Source organism: Priapulus caudatus, unplaced genomic scaffold (assembly GCF_000485595.1).
Source record: "Priapulus caudatus unplaced genomic scaffold, Priapulus_caudatus-5.0.1 Scaffold1683, whole genome shotgun sequence".
NCBI classification, from domain to species: Eukaryota; Metazoa; Priapulida; class Priapulimorpha; order Priapulimorphida; family Priapulidae; genus Priapulus; species Priapulus caudatus.
This window is the reverse complement of record NW_014578744.1, coordinates 35,161-56,338: the sequence shown is the minus strand read 5'-3', so window position 1 is coordinate 56,338 and position 21,178 is coordinate 35,161. Positions and strand designations below refer to the sequence as shown.

The following is a 21,178-nucleotide window of genomic DNA, read 5'->3' as shown; positions in this document are numbered from 1 at the left end:
ATACCAGCAGGTGATCACATAAAATAATATTGCGTGCGCCCATTTCATGTTCCATGTCGACTTTAGCTCCCGAACTCCTGAATAGCGAAGGACATCGCGTTTGTCGGAATGTATGAGCGCGAATAAATATGATCGTATCGGACACTAATCTCTCATAATTCCACTGAAGCGCGTGCGCTATACAGAACGTGTTCGCTCGACTGACCTTAAAATGGCACTTTTGCCGCCAAATTCTGCATTCGTATTCGCGATTTTTTTCCGCTAACATGCTGGCGGTGAGATCGCACGCGGTCTGTAGCGGCGGCACACACGCATGCGTGTGAATTCGATCTTTGCTGATGTGTATAAAGAGTAAACCGGAGTCGTAGCTGCGAAATCTCACGCCAACCTGCCGCGGTGCGCCGTGGCGGCGTCTGCATGGGATCGAGCGAGAGTTAGTGCATTCTCGACCCACAAACCTAGTGGCGGCGGCGGTTTCTCTCGCGACAAAACACAGGGTATATAATGTAACACCTGCATACGCGCGGTGGAGAATCTTACGTAGAAGAAGCGCGTATATGCACCATGTACGGATATGCAAGCCTGGCGCGTGCTATTCGGCACTTGTCGTTGGTGGCGAGAGAGGCAAAGTGATAATTTAGCGTCGTTGTAAAATCCGAAACGAGCAACAAACCTACGAAATTATACATGATCGGTGTAATGCTTAGCGTTAAGATTTCGTAGTACTTGCGCGGGATGGCCTTGTATACGGAGGCGGATGGATTTACGTATGTTTTGTAACCGCGGTATCTCGGTCATGCATGTCAAAGCAGTCATTTATTGCGTAATTACATCTATATATCTAGCAGCGTAAGTAACATGGACAGATAAAGGCGTACGCCCATCTATATGTTAACCAGTTATATGCTGAGCTTAGTTGTTTTCATGGAGAACTCAACGACCAGACGTTGCTGCTAACGTGCTGTATGCAAAGCCGCCTGGTAATATATGCTATTACTATTTAATTAGCATTGGAGTTTTGCTTTCCGGTTACGTTGCCCTTAACAGGTGACACACCCCGCGAAAGACACCGTTCAATTACGCCAAATCGCACTCGATAATTACTCTCCGGTTTGTAGACTCGACCGTGCTGTTCCTGTGGCATTTCTGTAAAAGCAGAGGCTAAATGCGTCGGTATTCGGGCCGCTCTACCGTCACCCCTCAGGCATCGAAGGTCGCCAGCATCTGCGAGCCACGACGACCGCCTTTCTCCTCCGTGTATACGGGGTGTGGTCGAGGCGCAGCGTTGGCGAGGCTTTTACATGCACTTCGCGCTGCGGTGCATGAGCGTGCAGCATGCGCCAAGGACGACGTCTAGTGCCCCGCGACGTCAACATAACAATGCGCTACCTTGCCTGCTTCTCTCGTGAAAAAAACGCCCGCGCTGACATACTCTAAGGCGCAACGCAGAGTCGTTGCCGCGAATAGAACGGTATTATTCGTGTAACGGTACGTGAAAGGTCGAGCACAGCGCATGCGCGAACGGGTGCATGCATGCACCGCCACGCGGCGATGGCGCTGTGAGTGATTCACGTGCGAGTATCTCTGTACTGGCCACGCCTATAACCATGCGCGAATCAACAGCCAGCAGCTATTATATGGATAGTCAAAGAAAGTCAGTTCGCATCTCCGTGTCTATTATGTTATACTTATAACCATCAAGGTCGTATGACAATCTATTCAAGAATTCAAGAGAGCCGCCGCGCAATTACGTGAATATAGCCCGCTAGCTAACCGTACACCCGCTCCTGCGAACAACTGTCGCCCATATATATATATATATATATATTATTTTACATGGTTGTCGTTTTACAGCCTGATGAAGAGATATACTTTCGAAAACTTGCTGATTGAAATTTAGCACTATATTACATTTTTCTACATTTATTTTCATATTTACACGGGTGTCCTATATATGTATAGATCGTCATCGGGCGTCTTTCTATTTTTGCCCCTTTTCTCGTTTATTCGGGAAATAATTACGTCAGCATGACTTCACTGTACACCCTGACATCTACTCTGTGAAACTAAATCGAATGTGGCGTGAGCCTAGCGGTAGTAGTCACGTTCAAGAGCGTGAACTGTGGCTCTTTCCGACAGAAAGACATCTTACGTCACGAGTATATTCGATGTAAATAACGCGCATGCCAACGCCAGAGGTCACTCTGTGAAAGATGGCCGCTATCAAGGGGCAGAACCCTTGCAATTAATGCTTTATTTCCTTTCTCGCGTTAGACATTCCCTGTGATTGCCACTACCCACAATGTCTTCGAAATTTCAACTTTTCATCTATCACATTCGCTGACAAGCTTGCCAACGAACCTGCTACATGTGGTGCAATAACGCTGCACCTACTCTCCGATTCGTCGTCGATTGAGAACGGGTTGTAGGGAGCGGCTGCTGCTTGCTAGCGGCGGTATGTCCTACTAGCATACAGGAATATGTGCATTCTCTCACACTCCAGTACCCGTCACGGGTAGAATGCCAGGAATTGCTGTCCGCGCACGAGAACATTCCGTACTCGGTCTATATTCGTTCTCGATGCTTAGACTATATACACTTTCGTGAGACGGGGACTGGACTAGCTAGGGTAGCGGATAGGCGCATGCCAAGGGCGCGACATGGTTTTCGCAGGAGATTTCGTGACCACGAGTAGCAGGTCGCCTTGCAGCTACAGGCAAGCTGCAGTCCATCTCGTGTCTCATCCGCTTACGTTGTGCATCGCTATAGATGTTGTGATAGCCTAGATTGATGCTTGACGTGTCCGGCAGCAGAACGTTAGAACGATCCCTGGGCGAAAAAGGCGAAAACGTGGCCATATATATATATATATATATATATATATATATATATATATATATATATATATATTATTATATATATTTATTTATTTATTTGTTTGTTTATGAATAATAAGAATCCAGTAAACAGCGAAAGCTGTGAGACTACGCAATTCATATTGGAATAAATGTTGGTTAAAATTTTGGTATTGAAATGAAACCCGATTTGTTATTTTTTTAGAATGTTCCGGTTTAAGGTTTAATCACACAATGATATAGTTACGGAGCAGAGGTTTGCAATGTATTTTATCCGAGTATTTTTTAACAAAATGGTAAAGTGTATACGATTTATGCACAAGGGGTACTACGTCGCAATAGCAATGATATAACCAATCGTGCAGGGGCACGTGCGTTAATGTTTATTATTCACTTCGCTGTCTATTATGATGACGCTTGTAACTTTTACACAAATTACTGTGTGTTTTTTTGGTAACTGTAAACTTATATTGGTACAATATAACTGTAAGCTGTATGCATGCCGTGTTCCATAGCTCGCAGTCGCGGTTCCGGGCGAAAGAGTGTGCTGGAGGCACAACATCGTGCTTCATAGTTCCGAAAATACACCGACAGAATAATGTATCAGTGCCGTGTACTATATGTACCTATAAGAATAATCCTTTCGCTCTAAATACGACGAAAAGAGTCAGCGTCGGAGTAAATTCGATAAGTAGTAGGCCTACCCCGTCTGCTTGCGCTGGCTTGTCATTTGATTCACCGCGCTGGCCGGCCTTCTGTTTTTGAGCGCACACACACACGCGCGCGCACACACACACACTCTATCTCGCAAACACATGCACACGCACACACACACACACACACACACACACACACACACACACACACACACACACACACACACACACACACACACACACGGCCTGCTTTCTACGTGCTGACTTCGCGTGGCATTGGCTAACGCGGGGCCGTCCAACGAACAAGGATGTCCGCCCGTCCGAGCATCGTAGCGACCAGCATGCTAACGTGTTTCTCACGAACTGGTCACTTCATTGTCCAGCGACGAGCAATATGTACGTACTACAAAAACACCCTTGTTCTGCTAGCATCTATGACAAATACGACATACGCATATACGCTCTCCTATGACACTATTTGTCAGGAATATTCTTCCTATGACAAATATTGACGAGTCAACTTCGTTCCGCTTTACAGCTCAAATTCACTGCTTGCGTTCATAATAGCGCTCCTAAACTCCTATGATGCGCGCAACACATACAGCAATATTTGTCATAGGAAGAATCATCCTATGACAAATAGTGTCATAGGAGAGCGTATATGCGTATGTCGTATTTGTCATAGATGCTAGCAGAACAGGCTGACAAGAAGCAGCCACACATAGCTGCCTCGTTCATCTGCATACACCATGACAGAGCGAGCGACTTTGCCGCAGGTGGCGCACACACCGAAGGGCGTCCTCGTCGCGTCGTCGATGATTTGCGACTAAGGTCTGATTTGCGACATACACGTACGCGTGACACAGTGACAGCATTGTTCTACTCATCGTCGCGAGTCACTGTCATTTTAATTGGCAAAACACGGCAATCTGCACGCAGTGGTCTCTCGCGCGCGAAGAGTATATGTGCTTGGATTTAATATAGAAGGTTTTCATGAATTATGTATTTAGGATGCGATAAGGGAATTCGCAACCCTTTCGTCTAGTTCGAATAGTAGTTGTAATAGTTCGCTTTACCTGTAATTGACGAGATGGGTGTCCATGCTTGTGATAGCTAGAAAAGCAAAACACATATAAGCCGCATTACTTATTACTTACAATGTTACTTGCATGAGTATTAGAGTACTTTTAAAAATAAATTCTTACAAATGAAATTCAATGAAGCGTTATAGCTATTTAAGTGTTTAGTAAACACATTTCGATTTCCCCTCTAAAACACAGAATGTGGTTGGGCAGCCTAAGCACAGGCTATTATTATACAATTCAGCGATGTAACAAAGGATATTGCTAGAATTTTTCGATTTCCATACTTATAACATGAAATCATAAAATAATTTACCTAAAATACCCAAGCGCCATATAAATCTATTAACATTATGAGTCTACATATTACCAATTACATTATCGCAAAACATGGGAAAAAAATTAAAGAAATAAATGCAAGGTTTTTGTTTAGTTTATTTTTTTAGTACTATGACTTTAGATTATTGACACAACCTCACGAGTGTTTAAACGGTTAAGTTACATAGATTGTCTTTCAGCGTGAGGCTGGGCTATATTCTCTGCGTTTATAATGGAACGCTTACTCTAGCGATGGCTGGCTTTTTACATTATTTAATACATAGAAGTTATAGACGAGCGAGGATTGAGAAATCGAAGCCAATCACGATGAGCAGACACGAGTCAGCTGTTTTAGTAATGACATCCTCGATAATAGGCATGTTCAAATCGACTTTAACTCAATTCTGTTCTTTGTCAGAGATTGGGCCAGCTCACCTGATTTTAATGTAAAATCAATGTTTAATAACTTTAAGCGTCAATTTCAGCGCATAGGCCTACTTGTGACGGTTGCAAAATGATCCCGAATTTCAATAGCAGACGTAATTCTACTGGGCGGGTCTGGCTACTGCATGATGACTAGACAAAAATCCTAGATTGATTACAAAGGCAAAGCGTAAAAATGCCAGTTCGATATAGATTTCAATTGTTTTCTGTTGTTATTACTCTTCTGCGTGTTGATTAATCAATAATCGATTCCTGCAGGAGCTAGAGATTTCTCGTTAAGAAATGAGCAAAACACGTTATGTAAATATCTAAAAATGGCGCGTAATAATTGTATAGGACATGTTATATGTGGTAAAACAAGATGTAGTTGGAGCGGTGTGGGGGCGGCAAAAACATTTATAGAGAGCACCTTCAATGCCCAAATATGGCGCTACTGTGTAATGAGATCATATATCCTTCTCCCGCTCCTTCGGTTCTGAGAACGCGAATGATCCTGTCTTACTGTCAGTGCGTGCATGCTCATCCCCGTATTTGCAGACGCCTTAGCATTAGTAAGACGCATAGTATTCGCTGGCGGGCATTGCCCATTTGAGTCACTCATACACGTAGCAGGTGGAGCTTGTTTGCCCATAAAGGCACGGCCTCGCAGAGGTGTACGCCTTTAGCCTCCGGGTTTGTCTTTATCGCTTTCTCGCTCTCTCTCTCTCTCTCTCTCTCTCTCTCTCTCTCTCTCTCTCTCTCTCTTTCTTTCTCTATGATTTTTTCTCTCTGTGTGTATACATATTTCTCTCGCACACTCGCTCGCTCGCTTGCTTTCACTGTTTCTCTCCCTCTTTCGCGCGCGTGCTCTCTCTCCATCTTACGCTTTCGCTGTCTCTCTCTCTCTCTCTCTCTCTTGTACTTTCTTTCTCTCATGCTCTCTCTCTCTCTCCGTCTCTTGTACTTTTTTTTCTCTCATTCTCTTTCCCTCTCTCTTGCGCGCTTTCTCCTTTTCTCGTCCTTTCAGAACCCACGCCACGTTACCCAGAAACTAAGTGATGAGTCGTAGCACATTTGATTTCATTGCAAATTTTACGACCCGCAAAGTGTTTGCTTAATGCGAAACCTTTCCTAGCTACAAAGGCGCCTCGTTTTTTAAGTTTTATGTTCGACCGAAATGATTTCTTTTACGTCTCGCAAATTAGAGGCCCATACTACCCGCTTACGTGTGACGGGAGAAACGTCGTGGGGGGCGCTACTGGTTATACTTTGTATCAAGAGCGTATAAAGAAGGTATATTCTTTCTTAATACGCTCTTGTTTGTATGCTTATAGGTGTCAATAATAATAATGACCCTGATCGTTTCTCCTTGTACGTTAATTATTGGTATATTCTCGTGTATTCTCGTGTAATTCTCGTTTATATGTCTATCCTGTGAGCTCTTCTATGTTGATGAACTACGCTTATACGCAGTATTTCCGCGTGTATTGAATTGTTTTTAGGATAGTACAGCCTTTGCAGAAGGGTCGGATGCATGTAGTAGCATCGTTGCTGCTGGCTCAGCATCTATAGTAATGCCTACTACGCCTAGATTATTCAATGCAAATTTGTTAAGCATGCTTAAATCTGTCCGTTTGTCTGTCGGTCTGTCTGTCTGTCTGTCTGTCTGTCTGTCTGTCTGTCTGTCTGTCTGTCGGTCTGTCTGTCTGTCTGTCTGTCTGTCTGTCTGTCTGTCTGTCTGTCTGTCTGTCTGTCTGTCTGTCTGTCTGTCTGTCTGTCTGTCTGTTTGTCTGTCTGTCTGTCTGTTTGTCTGTCTCCCTGCCTGCCTGTCTGTCTGTCTGTCTGTCTGTCTGTCTGTCCGTCCGTCCGTCCGTCCGTCCGTCCGTCCGTCTGTCAGTCTCTCAGCCCGTCTTTCTATCAGTCAATCTATCTATCTGTCCGCTTCGTCGGCTCTCCTCGCGTGTGTGATTGGTGCATGTAGTCACGTGACGTTTTGCTGGCTTCCTTGCAGCGTGCGGACAACAGGGGCGACGCTTCCAGCAGAGGCAGCGCTCTGAGAACGAGCAGGACTACTCGGTCTTCTGCGGCATTGACGAGTACTCGTGTAGGAGCACGCCGTACATTTGCATACCCGCCGCGAGGTACCAGGATGGCTACATGGACTGCGCAGACGGCTCCGACGAGAGTGAGTGGAACTGTTCAACGTGCGCAGCGAACACATTCAGGATTCACAATTCAGAATGTTCATTCGCGCACGATGTTAACATGCTAGAATTTAACGCGGAAGAGCGGCATGTTTATTTGTTCATGATGATTACTAAAATAAGAACGCAGTGTATTTGTCACTTCTTTATTGAACAATGACAACGATTACCTGCAAAGATAGGAATAGCACCATTCAGATACATGTACACCAATAATATCATCTAATTACAACTATGATTTAGTGCGGCAGGTGCGTAATATATACAGGCAGTAATATATATTATTAGAATAAAGGGTTAAAGTGACAAAAATCTTGTAGATCATCAAAGTCGGCTGCGCTACGAGATTAGTTAACATAGAGACCGCTGAATTACAAATTTACCAATGCTAAAATTATTTAAATCATATAAATATATAAAAATTAATCATAAAAATTAATAAACGATTATGAGAGTAAGTTTGTTTTATGGCAGATGCTCGTATTTAGCCGGTTAGCAGCGGTTTCGTCAACCAGTCTAGTTTTTAAGCTGACTAATGTTGCATGAGTTTGTTACCAGATTGTTCCGTTCTATGAATGTTTCATACACGATTCTTTCAGCGGGAAACGATGAGAAAGAGTTACTAGTTTTTCATATGGTCTAAGAATATTTCTCTTGGCTCTCACTGAGAGTAAACAACCTGCTATATGGGAGGCTCCGGTGAATATAGCGCGCAGTGTTCGTTCGTGTATAGCGTTAATTTGAAAGCAAGCAATGCGCGTACGTAATTAACATGTAAGCTCGTGTTTGGCCTGCACTGGTTAGACCCAGAGATTGTAATATTAGACCTAGTTATTTCTAATACTCTGCACCAACGTGGTTTTGTGCGTGGCGAAGACTAATATAAGCATGCATTGCCCTATCTTCCATGAATTTGACCACCTACATATAATGATCATATAGGCAAAAAACAATTAATCAATTGCATGTCAAACAATCTACCCGTTTGAATCCCCCCCGCGACGTCACGTTACGGCATAAACTTTGTTTACCTCAGAGGGTACGGACAGCTAAATTGTTGGAATCTGGCCCATGAACTCTATTGTTCTTTGTAGATTGTGCATACTGTCGGTAACATGGCATACGAAGCTATGATTAATCCGCGAGCCCGAACGCTGCATCTGCGTTTGTATAATAAAATCATTGACGTTATTATTTAATTTAGGTGCACAAACAGTATGTTATCCATCCACGCATATAGGAGACACAGTGCTTCTATGTACGAGTTAATGCCACTCTGGCATGCGATCTCAATACAATTATAATTATTCACTATGTGGAATTGTAGTTCGACTGCATCCGGGTTTTAATCTAGTGGCATAACAGAGAAACAATTACGAAAATTTGTTTTCAATGGGGTTCTAACATCTACTTTAACTATGTCTAGTAATTATCTCCATATATCTTACGAACGCGTGCATAGCCGCACAAAGTTATTGACACGCCCAAAGTTAGAACAATCGATATTTATGCTTGTCGGTAGCAATCTCTGCATGTTTAATCATGTATTTGGTCAGGGAGGAAGATAATGGAACATTAGTATTCACATAATAATCACACAAACAAACAAACAACCTAACAACCTAACTAACTAACACACACACATACATATCTTTGCCCTGTATCCCCCTCTCTCATTGTCTATCTATATATTTTTCTCGCTCAGTTTATCTTTCTCCCTCCCTCCCTTTACTTCTACATTACTTTGATTGCCCTCTCTCCTTTATTATTCGCTCTCTCTCTCTCTCTCTCTCTCTCTCTCTCTCTCTCTCTCTCTCTCTCTCTCTCTCTCGCGCTCTTTCTCTCTCTGTCTCTCTCTCTCTCTATCTCTCTCTCTCTCTATCTATCTATATGTCTCTAACTCTCTCTATCTATCTCTCTTTCTCTATATATATATATATTTTTTTCTTTATCTATATCTCTGTCTCTCACTCTCTTTCTATCTATCTCTCTCTCTATCTATATCTATCTCTCTGTCTTTCACTCTCTCTCTCTCTCTCTCTCTCTCCCTCCTCCTCTCTCTCCTGCTATCTCTCCCTCTCTCTCCTCTCTTCTCGTCTTCCTCTCCTCTCTCTCCTCTCTCTTCTCTCTCCTCTCCGATCTCCGTCGCGTCTTATTTCGTCCTTTTATCTTTTCCTCCCCGTCGCGCGCGATCTCTCTCTCTATTTATCTATATATTTCTCTCCCTTCACGCGACAGGTCTCGCATGTGCCACTCTAGCCGGGAGCAAGGTGATGTCTGGGTGACACGAACTGAATAACAGCGGACCCTGTACGAGCTCAGGCACACCACACCCGCAACTGTCCAGTAAAAAGGGTCTCTCTACGCTTACCATCACTGCACTCCTCAACAGGCCAGCTGTGACCCACAGTAAGGGCGGGCTTGGGGTGACCGAACAAACTGACAACACGCAGCGCGCTATAGCGATTTCTTTTCAAAAAGGTGGAGGAATAGTTCAACATCGGCGGCGAACTGCCGCAATGAAAGCGAAACGTTAAGCGGCCCATTTATAAAGCCATGCAGGCGTTTTGTAATAATTTGATATACACACTCCACAGCGCGTGCTCGGCCCTGGATTCAATAGCACTCTGACGCAAGCAAAATTATCAATGATGCATTCAACTCTCAAACCACGAAATGCGCCGGTTATAACTTCAAGGTAATTGCTTTGTGGTTTATAATCGATTAATATAAATCAATAATCCGGATCATGCGTGCAATGGACAGCCATTCTTAATTCACGACTTAAGGGAACTTTGGACTCGCTAAATCTTATCTATCGTTCGTAGCGAGAAAATCGGTTCGTATGCGACACCCCCGCACGTGCTGTGATGCTATACTAATATATCTACTATTATATCTTAGACATGGCCGGTGCGCGTTCACTTTTCGGCACGTATCCCTTTTTATTACGCCTGCGCCCACCGCCGAAACACACTCTCAAACAATAGCTTCACGATATGATTCAATAAATTCCGTGCATGCTCTAACACCGAAGAGTGGTTTTTGTTGCTCGCCTGTTTGAACCGCATCCCAGCAGCTTTAGTAGGTGTATCTATTGCGGCTCAATCGCGGTCAGTTCACCTTTTCACGAATGATACCTGAGTATGCGGGAACTGCGGGAGCTATTATGCCCCCCCTGACTAAGCATCCTTTCTCTCACTCGTTCGCATTGATCAGATAGAGTGCTTCCCCGTTTTCGACCCCAATAACCTCTCAACAATAACAGATCTGTTTCTCTAACAGGGTGATAACCGATTTCTGGGTTCGGGCGCACCTATACAGTTAAAGCCGAGTTGCTCGGTGTCGCGCCACTTTAAGGCCCAAACATCTTGTTTCACTGACACCTTCGCCCTTTAACATTGGTTCCACTTCACAATTTGCCCATGAAATTGGCAATTTGACTGCGGAATACGCCTAGCCAGAGGTCGAACGCCTGTATATCGCACCTGACAAAGTAGGAAACCGGCGTCAAAATCGGATGTCAAACGCCTGCCGATGGAAAGTAAAAGTGCTAATATGTTTTTAATGTACAGCACTGTCTTGCTGCACAGCATATTAGTTCTATCGTACGGCGTTATTTAATTAATAGTCGGCGTGAGGCCAGTCTTGTTAGCATAGCACTTCTGTCGGGGAAGCCATGGTATACGCCCGCATTGCAAATCCGCGCGAAATATAGAGAGGATTCGACAATAGAGGGCGCCAGGGTACTACACAGGTATATGTTACGTGCAAATCTTCCGATCCTGCGCAACTCTACCGTTTGCGCACGCGCGCCAACTCTAGCCGATCCTGTGCGAATCTACCGATCGGCATACCTGTGCGGCAATCTCGACGATTGCGCCCGCGCATCTCTTAGATTGCGCGGCGCATACATATAGCATAAGTTACAGCAAAACTGTTGAACAGACCCACCGCTTGGCCGCATGCGCCAGTGATCACAACTGATCTATTATACAAACTATTATAAAATAATAATGTGTCAAATAGTTTCTATGTTACGTACTAATATCTATACATCAAGTGAGTGGACCCCATGATACATGTGACGCAACCAAACCCATGTGCAAACGAACGCATGCTGCAACATGCGCAGTATATAACTAGAACTTACTACCTAACCAAATTTTAAGACTTACGCCTTAGAAATGTTACTGTCCAATGAATTCTATTTCCCTATGTGGTATTTGAAATACGTTAAAGCGCATTAATCAATTGCCCATAGTTCTATTTTATCATAATTTTAGGAAGTCCCTTCAGCATAATTATTAAACATGTGTCGTCACAAAAATGGTTCGCTGCCCTCCTGTCCATGAACATAGTCAAGGTGACGAATGGCATTGGCACTGTTAATTGTCTGTGCACATCAAAGCAGCCATTTGTGATAACCCGTGCTTTTTTTAATTTAGTTACAGCGTGCTTCAATGCGTTCACTACGAATGCATAAATAAGATTTGGAAGTGCTTGATCACTTGCCATATCGACGCAAGGTAGAAATTAACAGACAATATTGGTATACGTAAATAGAACCCCTTGTTTAATTTGCAGCGTCATTACAGGCTGTAGCATCTATATTTATATGGTCACGTGAAGCGATAGTTGGACATTATCGACCTGACTTACTTTCTTAACCAATTCTTATTGCGTATAAACCATGACACCCAGTAATATTGGACCAAACTCACTAGTAGACGCATGTATCTTTGTGAGAGACAAGAAGAAATGCGTTTCAGGACAATCGAATTTGAATGAAGTATAAGAGTCACGCACCATTGCGCATTAATTCTTGATATTAACTCATTTTACCGCTGTCTAGTCTTCAGTAACTTCACAAACTATACACACCAGTTTCTATACATTCACTGTTCATTTCTCGACGATGTCTATTTAACCTTGTTACAGCAGGACAAGTGTTATTTAGAACATAGACGACTAACACATGCAATCAACGATTTTGCTTTTATTCAGAAAAAAGACATTCCAATCCCGGACTTGCCACGATTTCATTGGGCAGTCGCAAAGGCATTGTCATCGCTGAAGGGTAGAACTCACTCGATACAAATCTCTTTCCATCCCCCGCGAGAGTTTACCATTTTTAGCTGCCAGCCCTCTGACGGCCCATTCTCCGTTCACCTATCCACCCCGCGCGAATCCCCGGACAACAACGGCTCAAACGCCTCTCAATGCCAGGAGTCAATCGAAAAGACTTTCTACGACCCTACCACACAAGGAAACCAAACGACATCCCACTCGGGCGGGTAACATACAACCACACGCCAGCCCCCACAACCCACTGAACGACAGACCGACAAACCAGAGAAAAGGCCAACAACCACAAACAACGACACACACAACAACACGGCCGCGAACGAACAAGAACGACAACACCAACTAGCAACGCACGCAACGGTCGAACACCAGCACAACAACCAGCAGACGGCCAACCAACAACCACACCAACGACAAAACTTACAGCGCAAACAAGGCAAAACAACACACTTCAGGGCGGCGACCGACATTACTGCCTTTACATTCACCACGAAGAACACACCCCCTCGCCCTACCCCCACGCCCACGGCCCGGGACAAACAACGACAAGGGGCGAAAACTCCAACAGCCACAACCTTCACCCGACGTTCCAACTACAACAAGAGAAACTCCAACCACAACTACACAAAGACAAACTACAACTTCCAGCACAGCCAGTACGTACCAGGACGACTCCAGATGTTGATGATCAAATAATTTCAAAGACGTCAACCGCAGAATCCCCATCCCGATACGGTATAAACCACCCCATCTGGGGACGTCCCCCAGCGTCACTCAACGATTTGATCGGACACGCACCGCTTGGCCCAAATTGTCATCTTCCTACCATCCGCTTTCACAGGCACATTGCACAGCATTCCATCAAGCCCGACAACCAACCCAACACTACGAGAACCAACGACAGACCGACTAAGCGACGACCAGTCAGCCTTAGTTACGGGTGACGCCCACCGTCCGGGTTGAACGGTTACCGAAGTTAATAGGGACAGTTGTTTTCCACCGCGCAAACCCTCTTCACACCCGCACCTCTTCCCTCCGCTCACCACAGACCGCGCCCCACCGCTGTGTCCGCGGTGGTTCTGTCACCCGCGTCCCCGTTAATGTTAACACCGAGCCACACCACACAACACCACCGAACAACAGCCTACGGCGCAACCAACTCCGCACGCTACCCTACAGCAAGGTACCTTGGATGCAACCGGGCAGCAAACGGTCTATCCCAACCGCCACATTCCCGCCCGTTCGATCTGGTACCACCCCACGACCACTAGCGGACCAACCCCCACGACGCACAACAAGCTACGTAGAGCACGAGTAGTGTTCACGGTCAGCGGCCGACTTGATCATTCGCCCGTTTGACTGCGTTCAACCCAGAACCTGTTTCCCGGTACCAACCCCGACACCTTTTACTTCGCACATCTGTGTAGCTTACACAGAAGCCAGGGTGCGGTCTTCCACTGTCACGGTCCCCCGTTTAAATGGTAACCACCAGGCACCACCACAACAAGACCACCCCAACCAACCAAGCTCACTTAGGCCACACAACTCCGGAGTACTACAGAAGGTTAACATTGATGAACAAAAGCGTGACCAATAAAACGTATCTCATTCCCCAAACGCACGTCGCCCCATGCTCGTTCGTCCTGGTAACCCACCGGACAAAGACCACAACCCACGGACCGACAAGCAACTACCAGTACAACCAGGTAAGGTAGTCACCCCCCACCGCGGTACGCTCGCGCCTTGAACCAGTTAGACACACGGTCACCACATAGGACAGTCTCTGTCCAAACCCCCCCAACACCCTGTTCTATCCTCCGCACTCATTTCTGTTGGGTAACACAAAGGCCCCAGGGTCGGTGGCTTGTGTCACGGTCCCCCCGCTCTCCACCCACCCTCGTAACACCCCCCGCAATCCCACAACCAGCACCACCCCACAACAACACGCTAGGGCCCACACCACACTCCGCAGTACTACCAGGGAAACGGGTTACATTGATCTGAAACGGTCGGACCAAGTATCTATTCCCACAAAGCCGCCACATCCTTCGCCCGGTCGTCCTCTCCGGATGATCCCCACGGGACAAACCGCAAACACGACGCACAACAGATACTAGACCAACCGAGTAACGATAGTTACAATCGTTTTTAACACACCGCCTGTTGAACGTAGGCGAGGTCAATAGGAGCAGGGGTCCAACAGCCCCCGGACCCCACCCCTCTTCCCCACTCGGCACATCTGTCGGTAACACAAAGGCCCCAGCGGTCCGGGGGGTTTTCCACGGTCCGCCCGTTGAATGGGCCAACCCTAGCAACCACAACAACCAACCAGACAACGAACACCGCTAGGCCCACAAGCTCCGGAAGTACTACAGAAACGGTTACCATTGATGCAAAAACGGCTGCGACCAAGGATCTCATTCCCACGCAGCATCCGCCGATTTCGTCTGGTACCCACCCGGGACAAGCAACCCCAACCACCGACCCGGGACCCCAACACACTACAAGACAACCAGTAGTACGTTATCGTCGAGCGATTCGATACTTCCGCGTTTTTTGAGAGTCAACCAGACAGCCTGTGGGGGTACAAACCCGACCAACCTTTTTACTCCGGCACATCTCGTGGTACAACACAAAGCCCAGCGCTCCTCGTGTTTTGTCACGGTGCCCTGGTTAATGTTACCATAGGCAACCACAACCAACCCACCACAACAACAGCTAGCGCCTAGCTCACAACCTCCGAGTCACTAGCGGAAGGGTTACCCAGTGATGCAGAAAACCGGTGCCACCCAACAGATCTATCTGCCGAACGGCCACATCCCGGCCTTCCGTTCGTTCCTGCTACCCCACGGACAAGACCAACCCACCGACGACACACGACCTACTAGACGAACCCAGTTAGTAGTTTACGAACACCACCGCTGTTCGCAGTATGACGTCAATAGGGACAGTCGTTCCCCAAACCCGAACCACCATTGCACTCGTCACCATCTGTTCGGTAACACCCCCAAAGGCGGAGGGGCGGTCGTTTGTCAGCCGGTCCCACCGTTGAACTGTAAACACAGGCAACCCACACCACAACTAACCACAACCCCAACGCGCTAGTCTCAAACCAACTTCGAAGTACTACAGAACCGGTCTACATCTGATCCTGAACGGTTGCGGCGACCCAATGGCATCCTCTGCCTCAACGGCCCACATCCGCCCCGTTTCGCCCTGGTACGCCACCGGGACCAAGGACCACACCACGACGACAACAATACTAGCAAACCTAGTAGTAGTTAGCGGTCAGGCGCGATTTGATATTCGCGTTGAGCGTCAACCAAGTAACCGTTAGTACCAAACCCAACCACCTTCACTGCGCACATCTGTCGGTACACACGAGAGGGCCAGTTGTCGTCTTTGTCAGCGGCTCCCCCGTTAGATGTAGACACCAGCAACCACAACAACTACCACGAAGCATACAGCACTAGGCCAACAACTCGGAGTAACTACAGTAAGGTCTAACACCTCCCTCCCATGACCAATAGGTGGACAACGGAATCTATTCGCCAAACGCCCCACGTCCGCCCGTTCGTCCTGGTACCCCACGGACAAGACCAACCACGACGACAACAACTACTAGACAACCAGTAGTAGTTACGGTAACACCACCGCCTGTTGAAGTAGAAGTCAATAGGACAGTGGTTCCAACCCGACCACCTTTTACTCGCACATCTGTGGTAACACAAAGGCCAGGGTCGGTGTTTGTCACGGTCCCCGTTAATGTAACACCAGCAACCACAACAACCACCACAACAACAGCTAGGCCAACAACTCCGAGTACTACAGAAGGTTACATTGATGAAACGGTGACCAAGGATCTATTCCCAACGCCACATCCGCCCGTTCGTCCTGGTACACCACGGACAAGACCAACCACGACGACAACAACTACTAGACAACCAGTAGTAGTTACGGTCAGGCCGATTGATATTCGCGTTGAGGTCAACAGAACTGTGGTACCAACCCAACCACCTTTCACGCGCACCTCTGTGGTAACACAGAGGCCAGGACCCATTCTTATCACGCTGCCTGTTAAGATCCCGGGTACAACGACCACGACGACGACGACGACCACAACAACATCCGCACCGACGACCGAGGGCTACATTGAAGAGGTCGTGACCTTGGGAGTATTCCCTACTCCCCGACCACCCGTGCGCCCGCAGTCACCGCTAACACGCGTGACGATCGGCGGTACAACTGCAGGCCCAGGCAGGCCAGTGACTCCACGCGCGACAGAGGGTACGACGCAGGAAACCACGACGACAACCACGGAGACGCCGTCAACTATACCCACGACTACGCAGGAGGTTATTCTGCCGCCAATCGCTACCGTACGACCACAGGTACGAGAAACCTCAAAGCGATCTGCGTACGATTTCAATAAAATTATTAATGAACAGTAACGGAATTCAATGTTACAAACGCATGAAGACTAACAATCGAGCATGATTAATAATATTGATTTCATTAATTAATTTGAAAAAATTCATCACAATTCATCAAAAGGTTGTGCCATTTCGGACTTATTGTAGTCATAACTGCTTGGAATGTTTCTGACAACGGCTCCTTGATTCAGCACACGGCGTGGTGTGTCGTTGAAAAGCACTCCAATGCGCATGCTCATTGCTTCAGGTAATCGGCTGCACGACGAACGCCGACTGTCACGACGAGCTGAACGAATATTGTTTAGAACTACAGAGAACGGGTCGCTTCTACTGCACCTGTAAGCCAGGCTATTCGCGCACCGACCCCAAGGAGAGATGCATGGGTACGTACAGAACCCTAATCGCATCGTGGCTGCTCCTGGAAAAATACACACCGCAACTTGTAACGTTGCACATGTCACCAGGAGTAAATAATAATAGAATTATATTATTTTATTTTATAGAATAATATTATTATTCACTCCTGCATGATTTCATCAAATGCCATTATCATGTTTTTTTATTTTCTTCTTGTTATCATTCCTCGTTGTGAATTTCTCGTAACGCGTGCCATGTCATATTCTCCCTTATACACGGTATCTCGCGCATACACAGTAGTAAGCGGTAGGGTTAATGTCTGTGACGGGCGCTGGCTTTTATCTCTTGCAGGTGTCAGTCAGTACATAATACTACTGAAGGTCGTCAGACAGAACGTGACGCCACTAGTATACACGGCCGAACTCAGCAATCCCGACTCTCCTCATTACAATCGACTCATCTACGAGTACGAAATCGGGGTAAGTAATCATATGTATATATATATATACATGTGTGTGTGTGTGTGCGTGTGTGTGGGTGTGTGTGTGTGTGTGTGTGTTTCTCTCCGTCGCGCGCGCTCTCTCTCTTTTTATCTATATATTTCTCGATCTTTCTCCCTCCACGACAGTCTCAGCATGTGCACTCTACAGGGTAGCAAGGTGTATGTCTGGGTACACGAACTGTATAACAGCGGACCTGTACGAGCTAGCACCCACACCCGCAACTTCAGTAAAAGTGGTTCTCTACCTACCATCACTGCACTTTGCAGGCAGCTGTGTGTGACCCAGTAAGGGCGGCTGGGCCCGAACAATGACAACCAGGCGATTTCTTTCAAAAAAGTGGAGAATAGTTCAACATCGCGGCGAACTGCCGCATGAAAGCGAAAGTTAGCGGCCATTATAAAGCATGCAGGCGTTTTGTATAATTTATATACACACTCACAGCGCGTGGCTCGGCCCTGATTCAATAGCACTTGGCGCAAGCAAAATTATAATGATGCATTCAACGTTCAAACGAATGCGCCGGTTAATAATTAAGTTAATTGCTTGTGGTTTATAATCGATATATATAAATCAATAATCGATATGCGTGCATGATAGCCATTTATCACGATTAAGGAACTTGGAACGCTAAAACTATCTATCGTCGTAGGAGAAAAAATCGGTCGTATGCGCGTGCTGTGATGCTATATATATATATATACTAGACATGGCGGTGCGCGTTCACTTTTCGGCACGTATCCCTTTTATACGCCTGCGCCACCCCGAACAACTCTCAATAGATAGCTTACGATATGATTCAATAAAATTCCGTGCATGCTCAACACGAAGAGTGGTTTTGTTGCTCTGTTTGAACCGCATCCAGCAGCTATAGTAGGTATCTATGCGGCTATCGGTCATTCACCCTTCCCAATGATACCTGCGTATGCGGGGACTGGGAGCTTTATGCCCCCTGACTAGATCCCTCTCTCACTCTTGGCATTATCAGATAGAGTGCTCCCCGTTTTCGACAATAACTTCTAACAATAAATTGTTTCTCTAACATGAAAACCCGATTTCGGGTTCGGCAGCATATACAGTAAAGCGAGTTGCTCGTGTCGCGGCACTTTAAGGCAAACATCTTGTTTCACTGACACTTCTTTACATTGGTTCACTTCACAGTTTGCATGAAATGGCAATTTGACTGCGGAATACGCCTACCAGGGTCGAACGCCTGTATATCGCACGACAAAGTAGGAAATGGCGTCATCGACTGTCCAAATGCTGCCGATGAAAGTAAGTGCTATATGTTTTAAATAATGTGAAGCACTTCTCGCTGCAAGCATATAGTTTATTCGTAGGCGTTAGTTTATTAATAGTGGCGGGAGGCAGTCTTGTAGCATAGCACTTCTGTGGTAGCCATGGTACGCCGCCATGCAATCGGCGAAATATAGAGAGATCGATGATAGAGGGCGCCAGGTAACAGAGTCTATATGTTACGCGCAATCTTCCGATCTGCGCAATCTACCGATCGGCAGACTGTGCGGCAATCTCGAGATTGCGCAGCGCAATCTTTAGATTGCGCAGATCGGAAAATTGCGCGATACATATACATAAGTTACAGCAAAGCTGTTGAACAAGCCACCGCTTGTCCGCATGCGCAGTGATCACACTGATCTATATACAAACTATATATATAATAATGTGTCAAATAAGTTTCTATGTTCACGTATATATATATCAGTGAGTGACCCATGATAACCATGTGCCAACCACTCATGTGCCAAACAAGCTGCTGCACATGCGCAGTATATACTAGAATTACTACCTAACCAAATTTTAAGACTTACCTTAAAATGTTATTTTCCAATGAAATTCTATTTCTATGTGGTATTTGAAATATTAAAGCGCATTAATCAATTGCCATAGTTTTATTTTTTAATAATTTTAAAGAAGTCTTAGCATAATTATAAACATTGTCGGTCACAAAATGCGTGTCCATACATAGTCGATGACGAATGATCGCATTGTGTAATGTCTGTGCACATAAAAAGCAGCAATTTTGTAACTGTGCTTTTTAATTTTATTTACAGCGTGTTCAATGGTTCACTACGAATGCATAAATAGATTTGGAAGTGTTGATATGATATCGACGCAAGGTAAATAAAGACAATATTGCGTATACGTAATAGAACCTTGTTTAATTTGCAGCGTCATAAGCTGTAGCATATATATATATGTCACTGAAGCGATAATTGAATTATCGACTGACTACTTTTAACCATTATTGGTATAAACCATGCAGTAATATTGACAACTCCTAGTAGAGCATTATTTAGTGGAGAAAGAAGAAAAGGCGTTTCAAGAAATCGAATTTGATGAAGTATAAGCGTCACGCACCATTGCACATTAATTCTTGTATTAATTTTACGCTGTCTAGTTTCAGTAACTTTACAAGTACTATACCACAGTTTTATAGTTCACCGTCATTTTCTCGACGATGTCTATTACCTTGCTTACACAGACAAGGTGTTATTAGAACATAGACGACTAACACATGCATCAACGATTTTTCTTTTATTCAGAAAAAGACATTCATCCCGACTTCACGATTCATGGCAGTCGGCAAGCATTCATCGCTGAAGGTGGTAGAATCACGATAAATCTTCCATCCCCCGCGAGAGTTTACCATTTTAGCTGCCAGCCCTCTGACGAGCCCATTCCGTTCACCTATCCACCCCGCGAATCCCCTACAACAACGGCTCAAACGCCTCTAAATGCCAGAGTCGAATCGAAAGAGACTACGAACCCTACCACAAAGGAACCAACGACATCCACTCGGCGGGTAATCACCACACGCCAGCCACCCACAACCACTGAACGACAGACGACAACAAGAGAAAGGCCAACAACAACAACAACAACGACAACAACAACAACACGGCCGCGAACAACAAGAAGACAAACACCAACTACAACCACGCAACGGTCAACACCAACAACAACAGAGACGCCAACAACAACCACACAACGACAAACTACAGCCAGAACAAGGCAAACAACAACTAGGCGTCCCGACGAAATACTGTTTACATTCACACGAAGAACACCCTCGCCTACCACCACGCAGCGACAAACAACGACAAGGGAAACTCAAACCACAACTACACGACGCGCAACAGCAACTACAACAAGAGAAACTCCAACCACAACTACACGACGCGCAACAGCAACAACAACAAGAGAGACTCAAACCACAACTACACGACGCGCAACAGCAACA

The 21,178-nt window shown here is 45.8% G+C and overlaps 1 protein-coding gene across 1 annotated transcript; it reads left to right on the top strand.

The window, feature by feature from the left end:
• Positions 1–7,345: 7,345 nt before the first annotated feature.
• Positions 7,346–20,558, top strand: LOC106817329 (the record flags this gene model as incomplete). Its single annotated transcript, XM_014821989.1, has 7 exons — positions 7,346–7,519; positions 11,825–11,904; positions 16,157–16,256; positions 16,572–17,017; positions 17,307–17,442; positions 17,768–17,895; positions 20,481–20,558. Coding segments are annotated over 7 exons (1,142 nt in total), but the record flags the coding sequence as incomplete, so codon positions are not given.
• Positions 20,559–21,178: the final 620 nt, after the last annotated feature.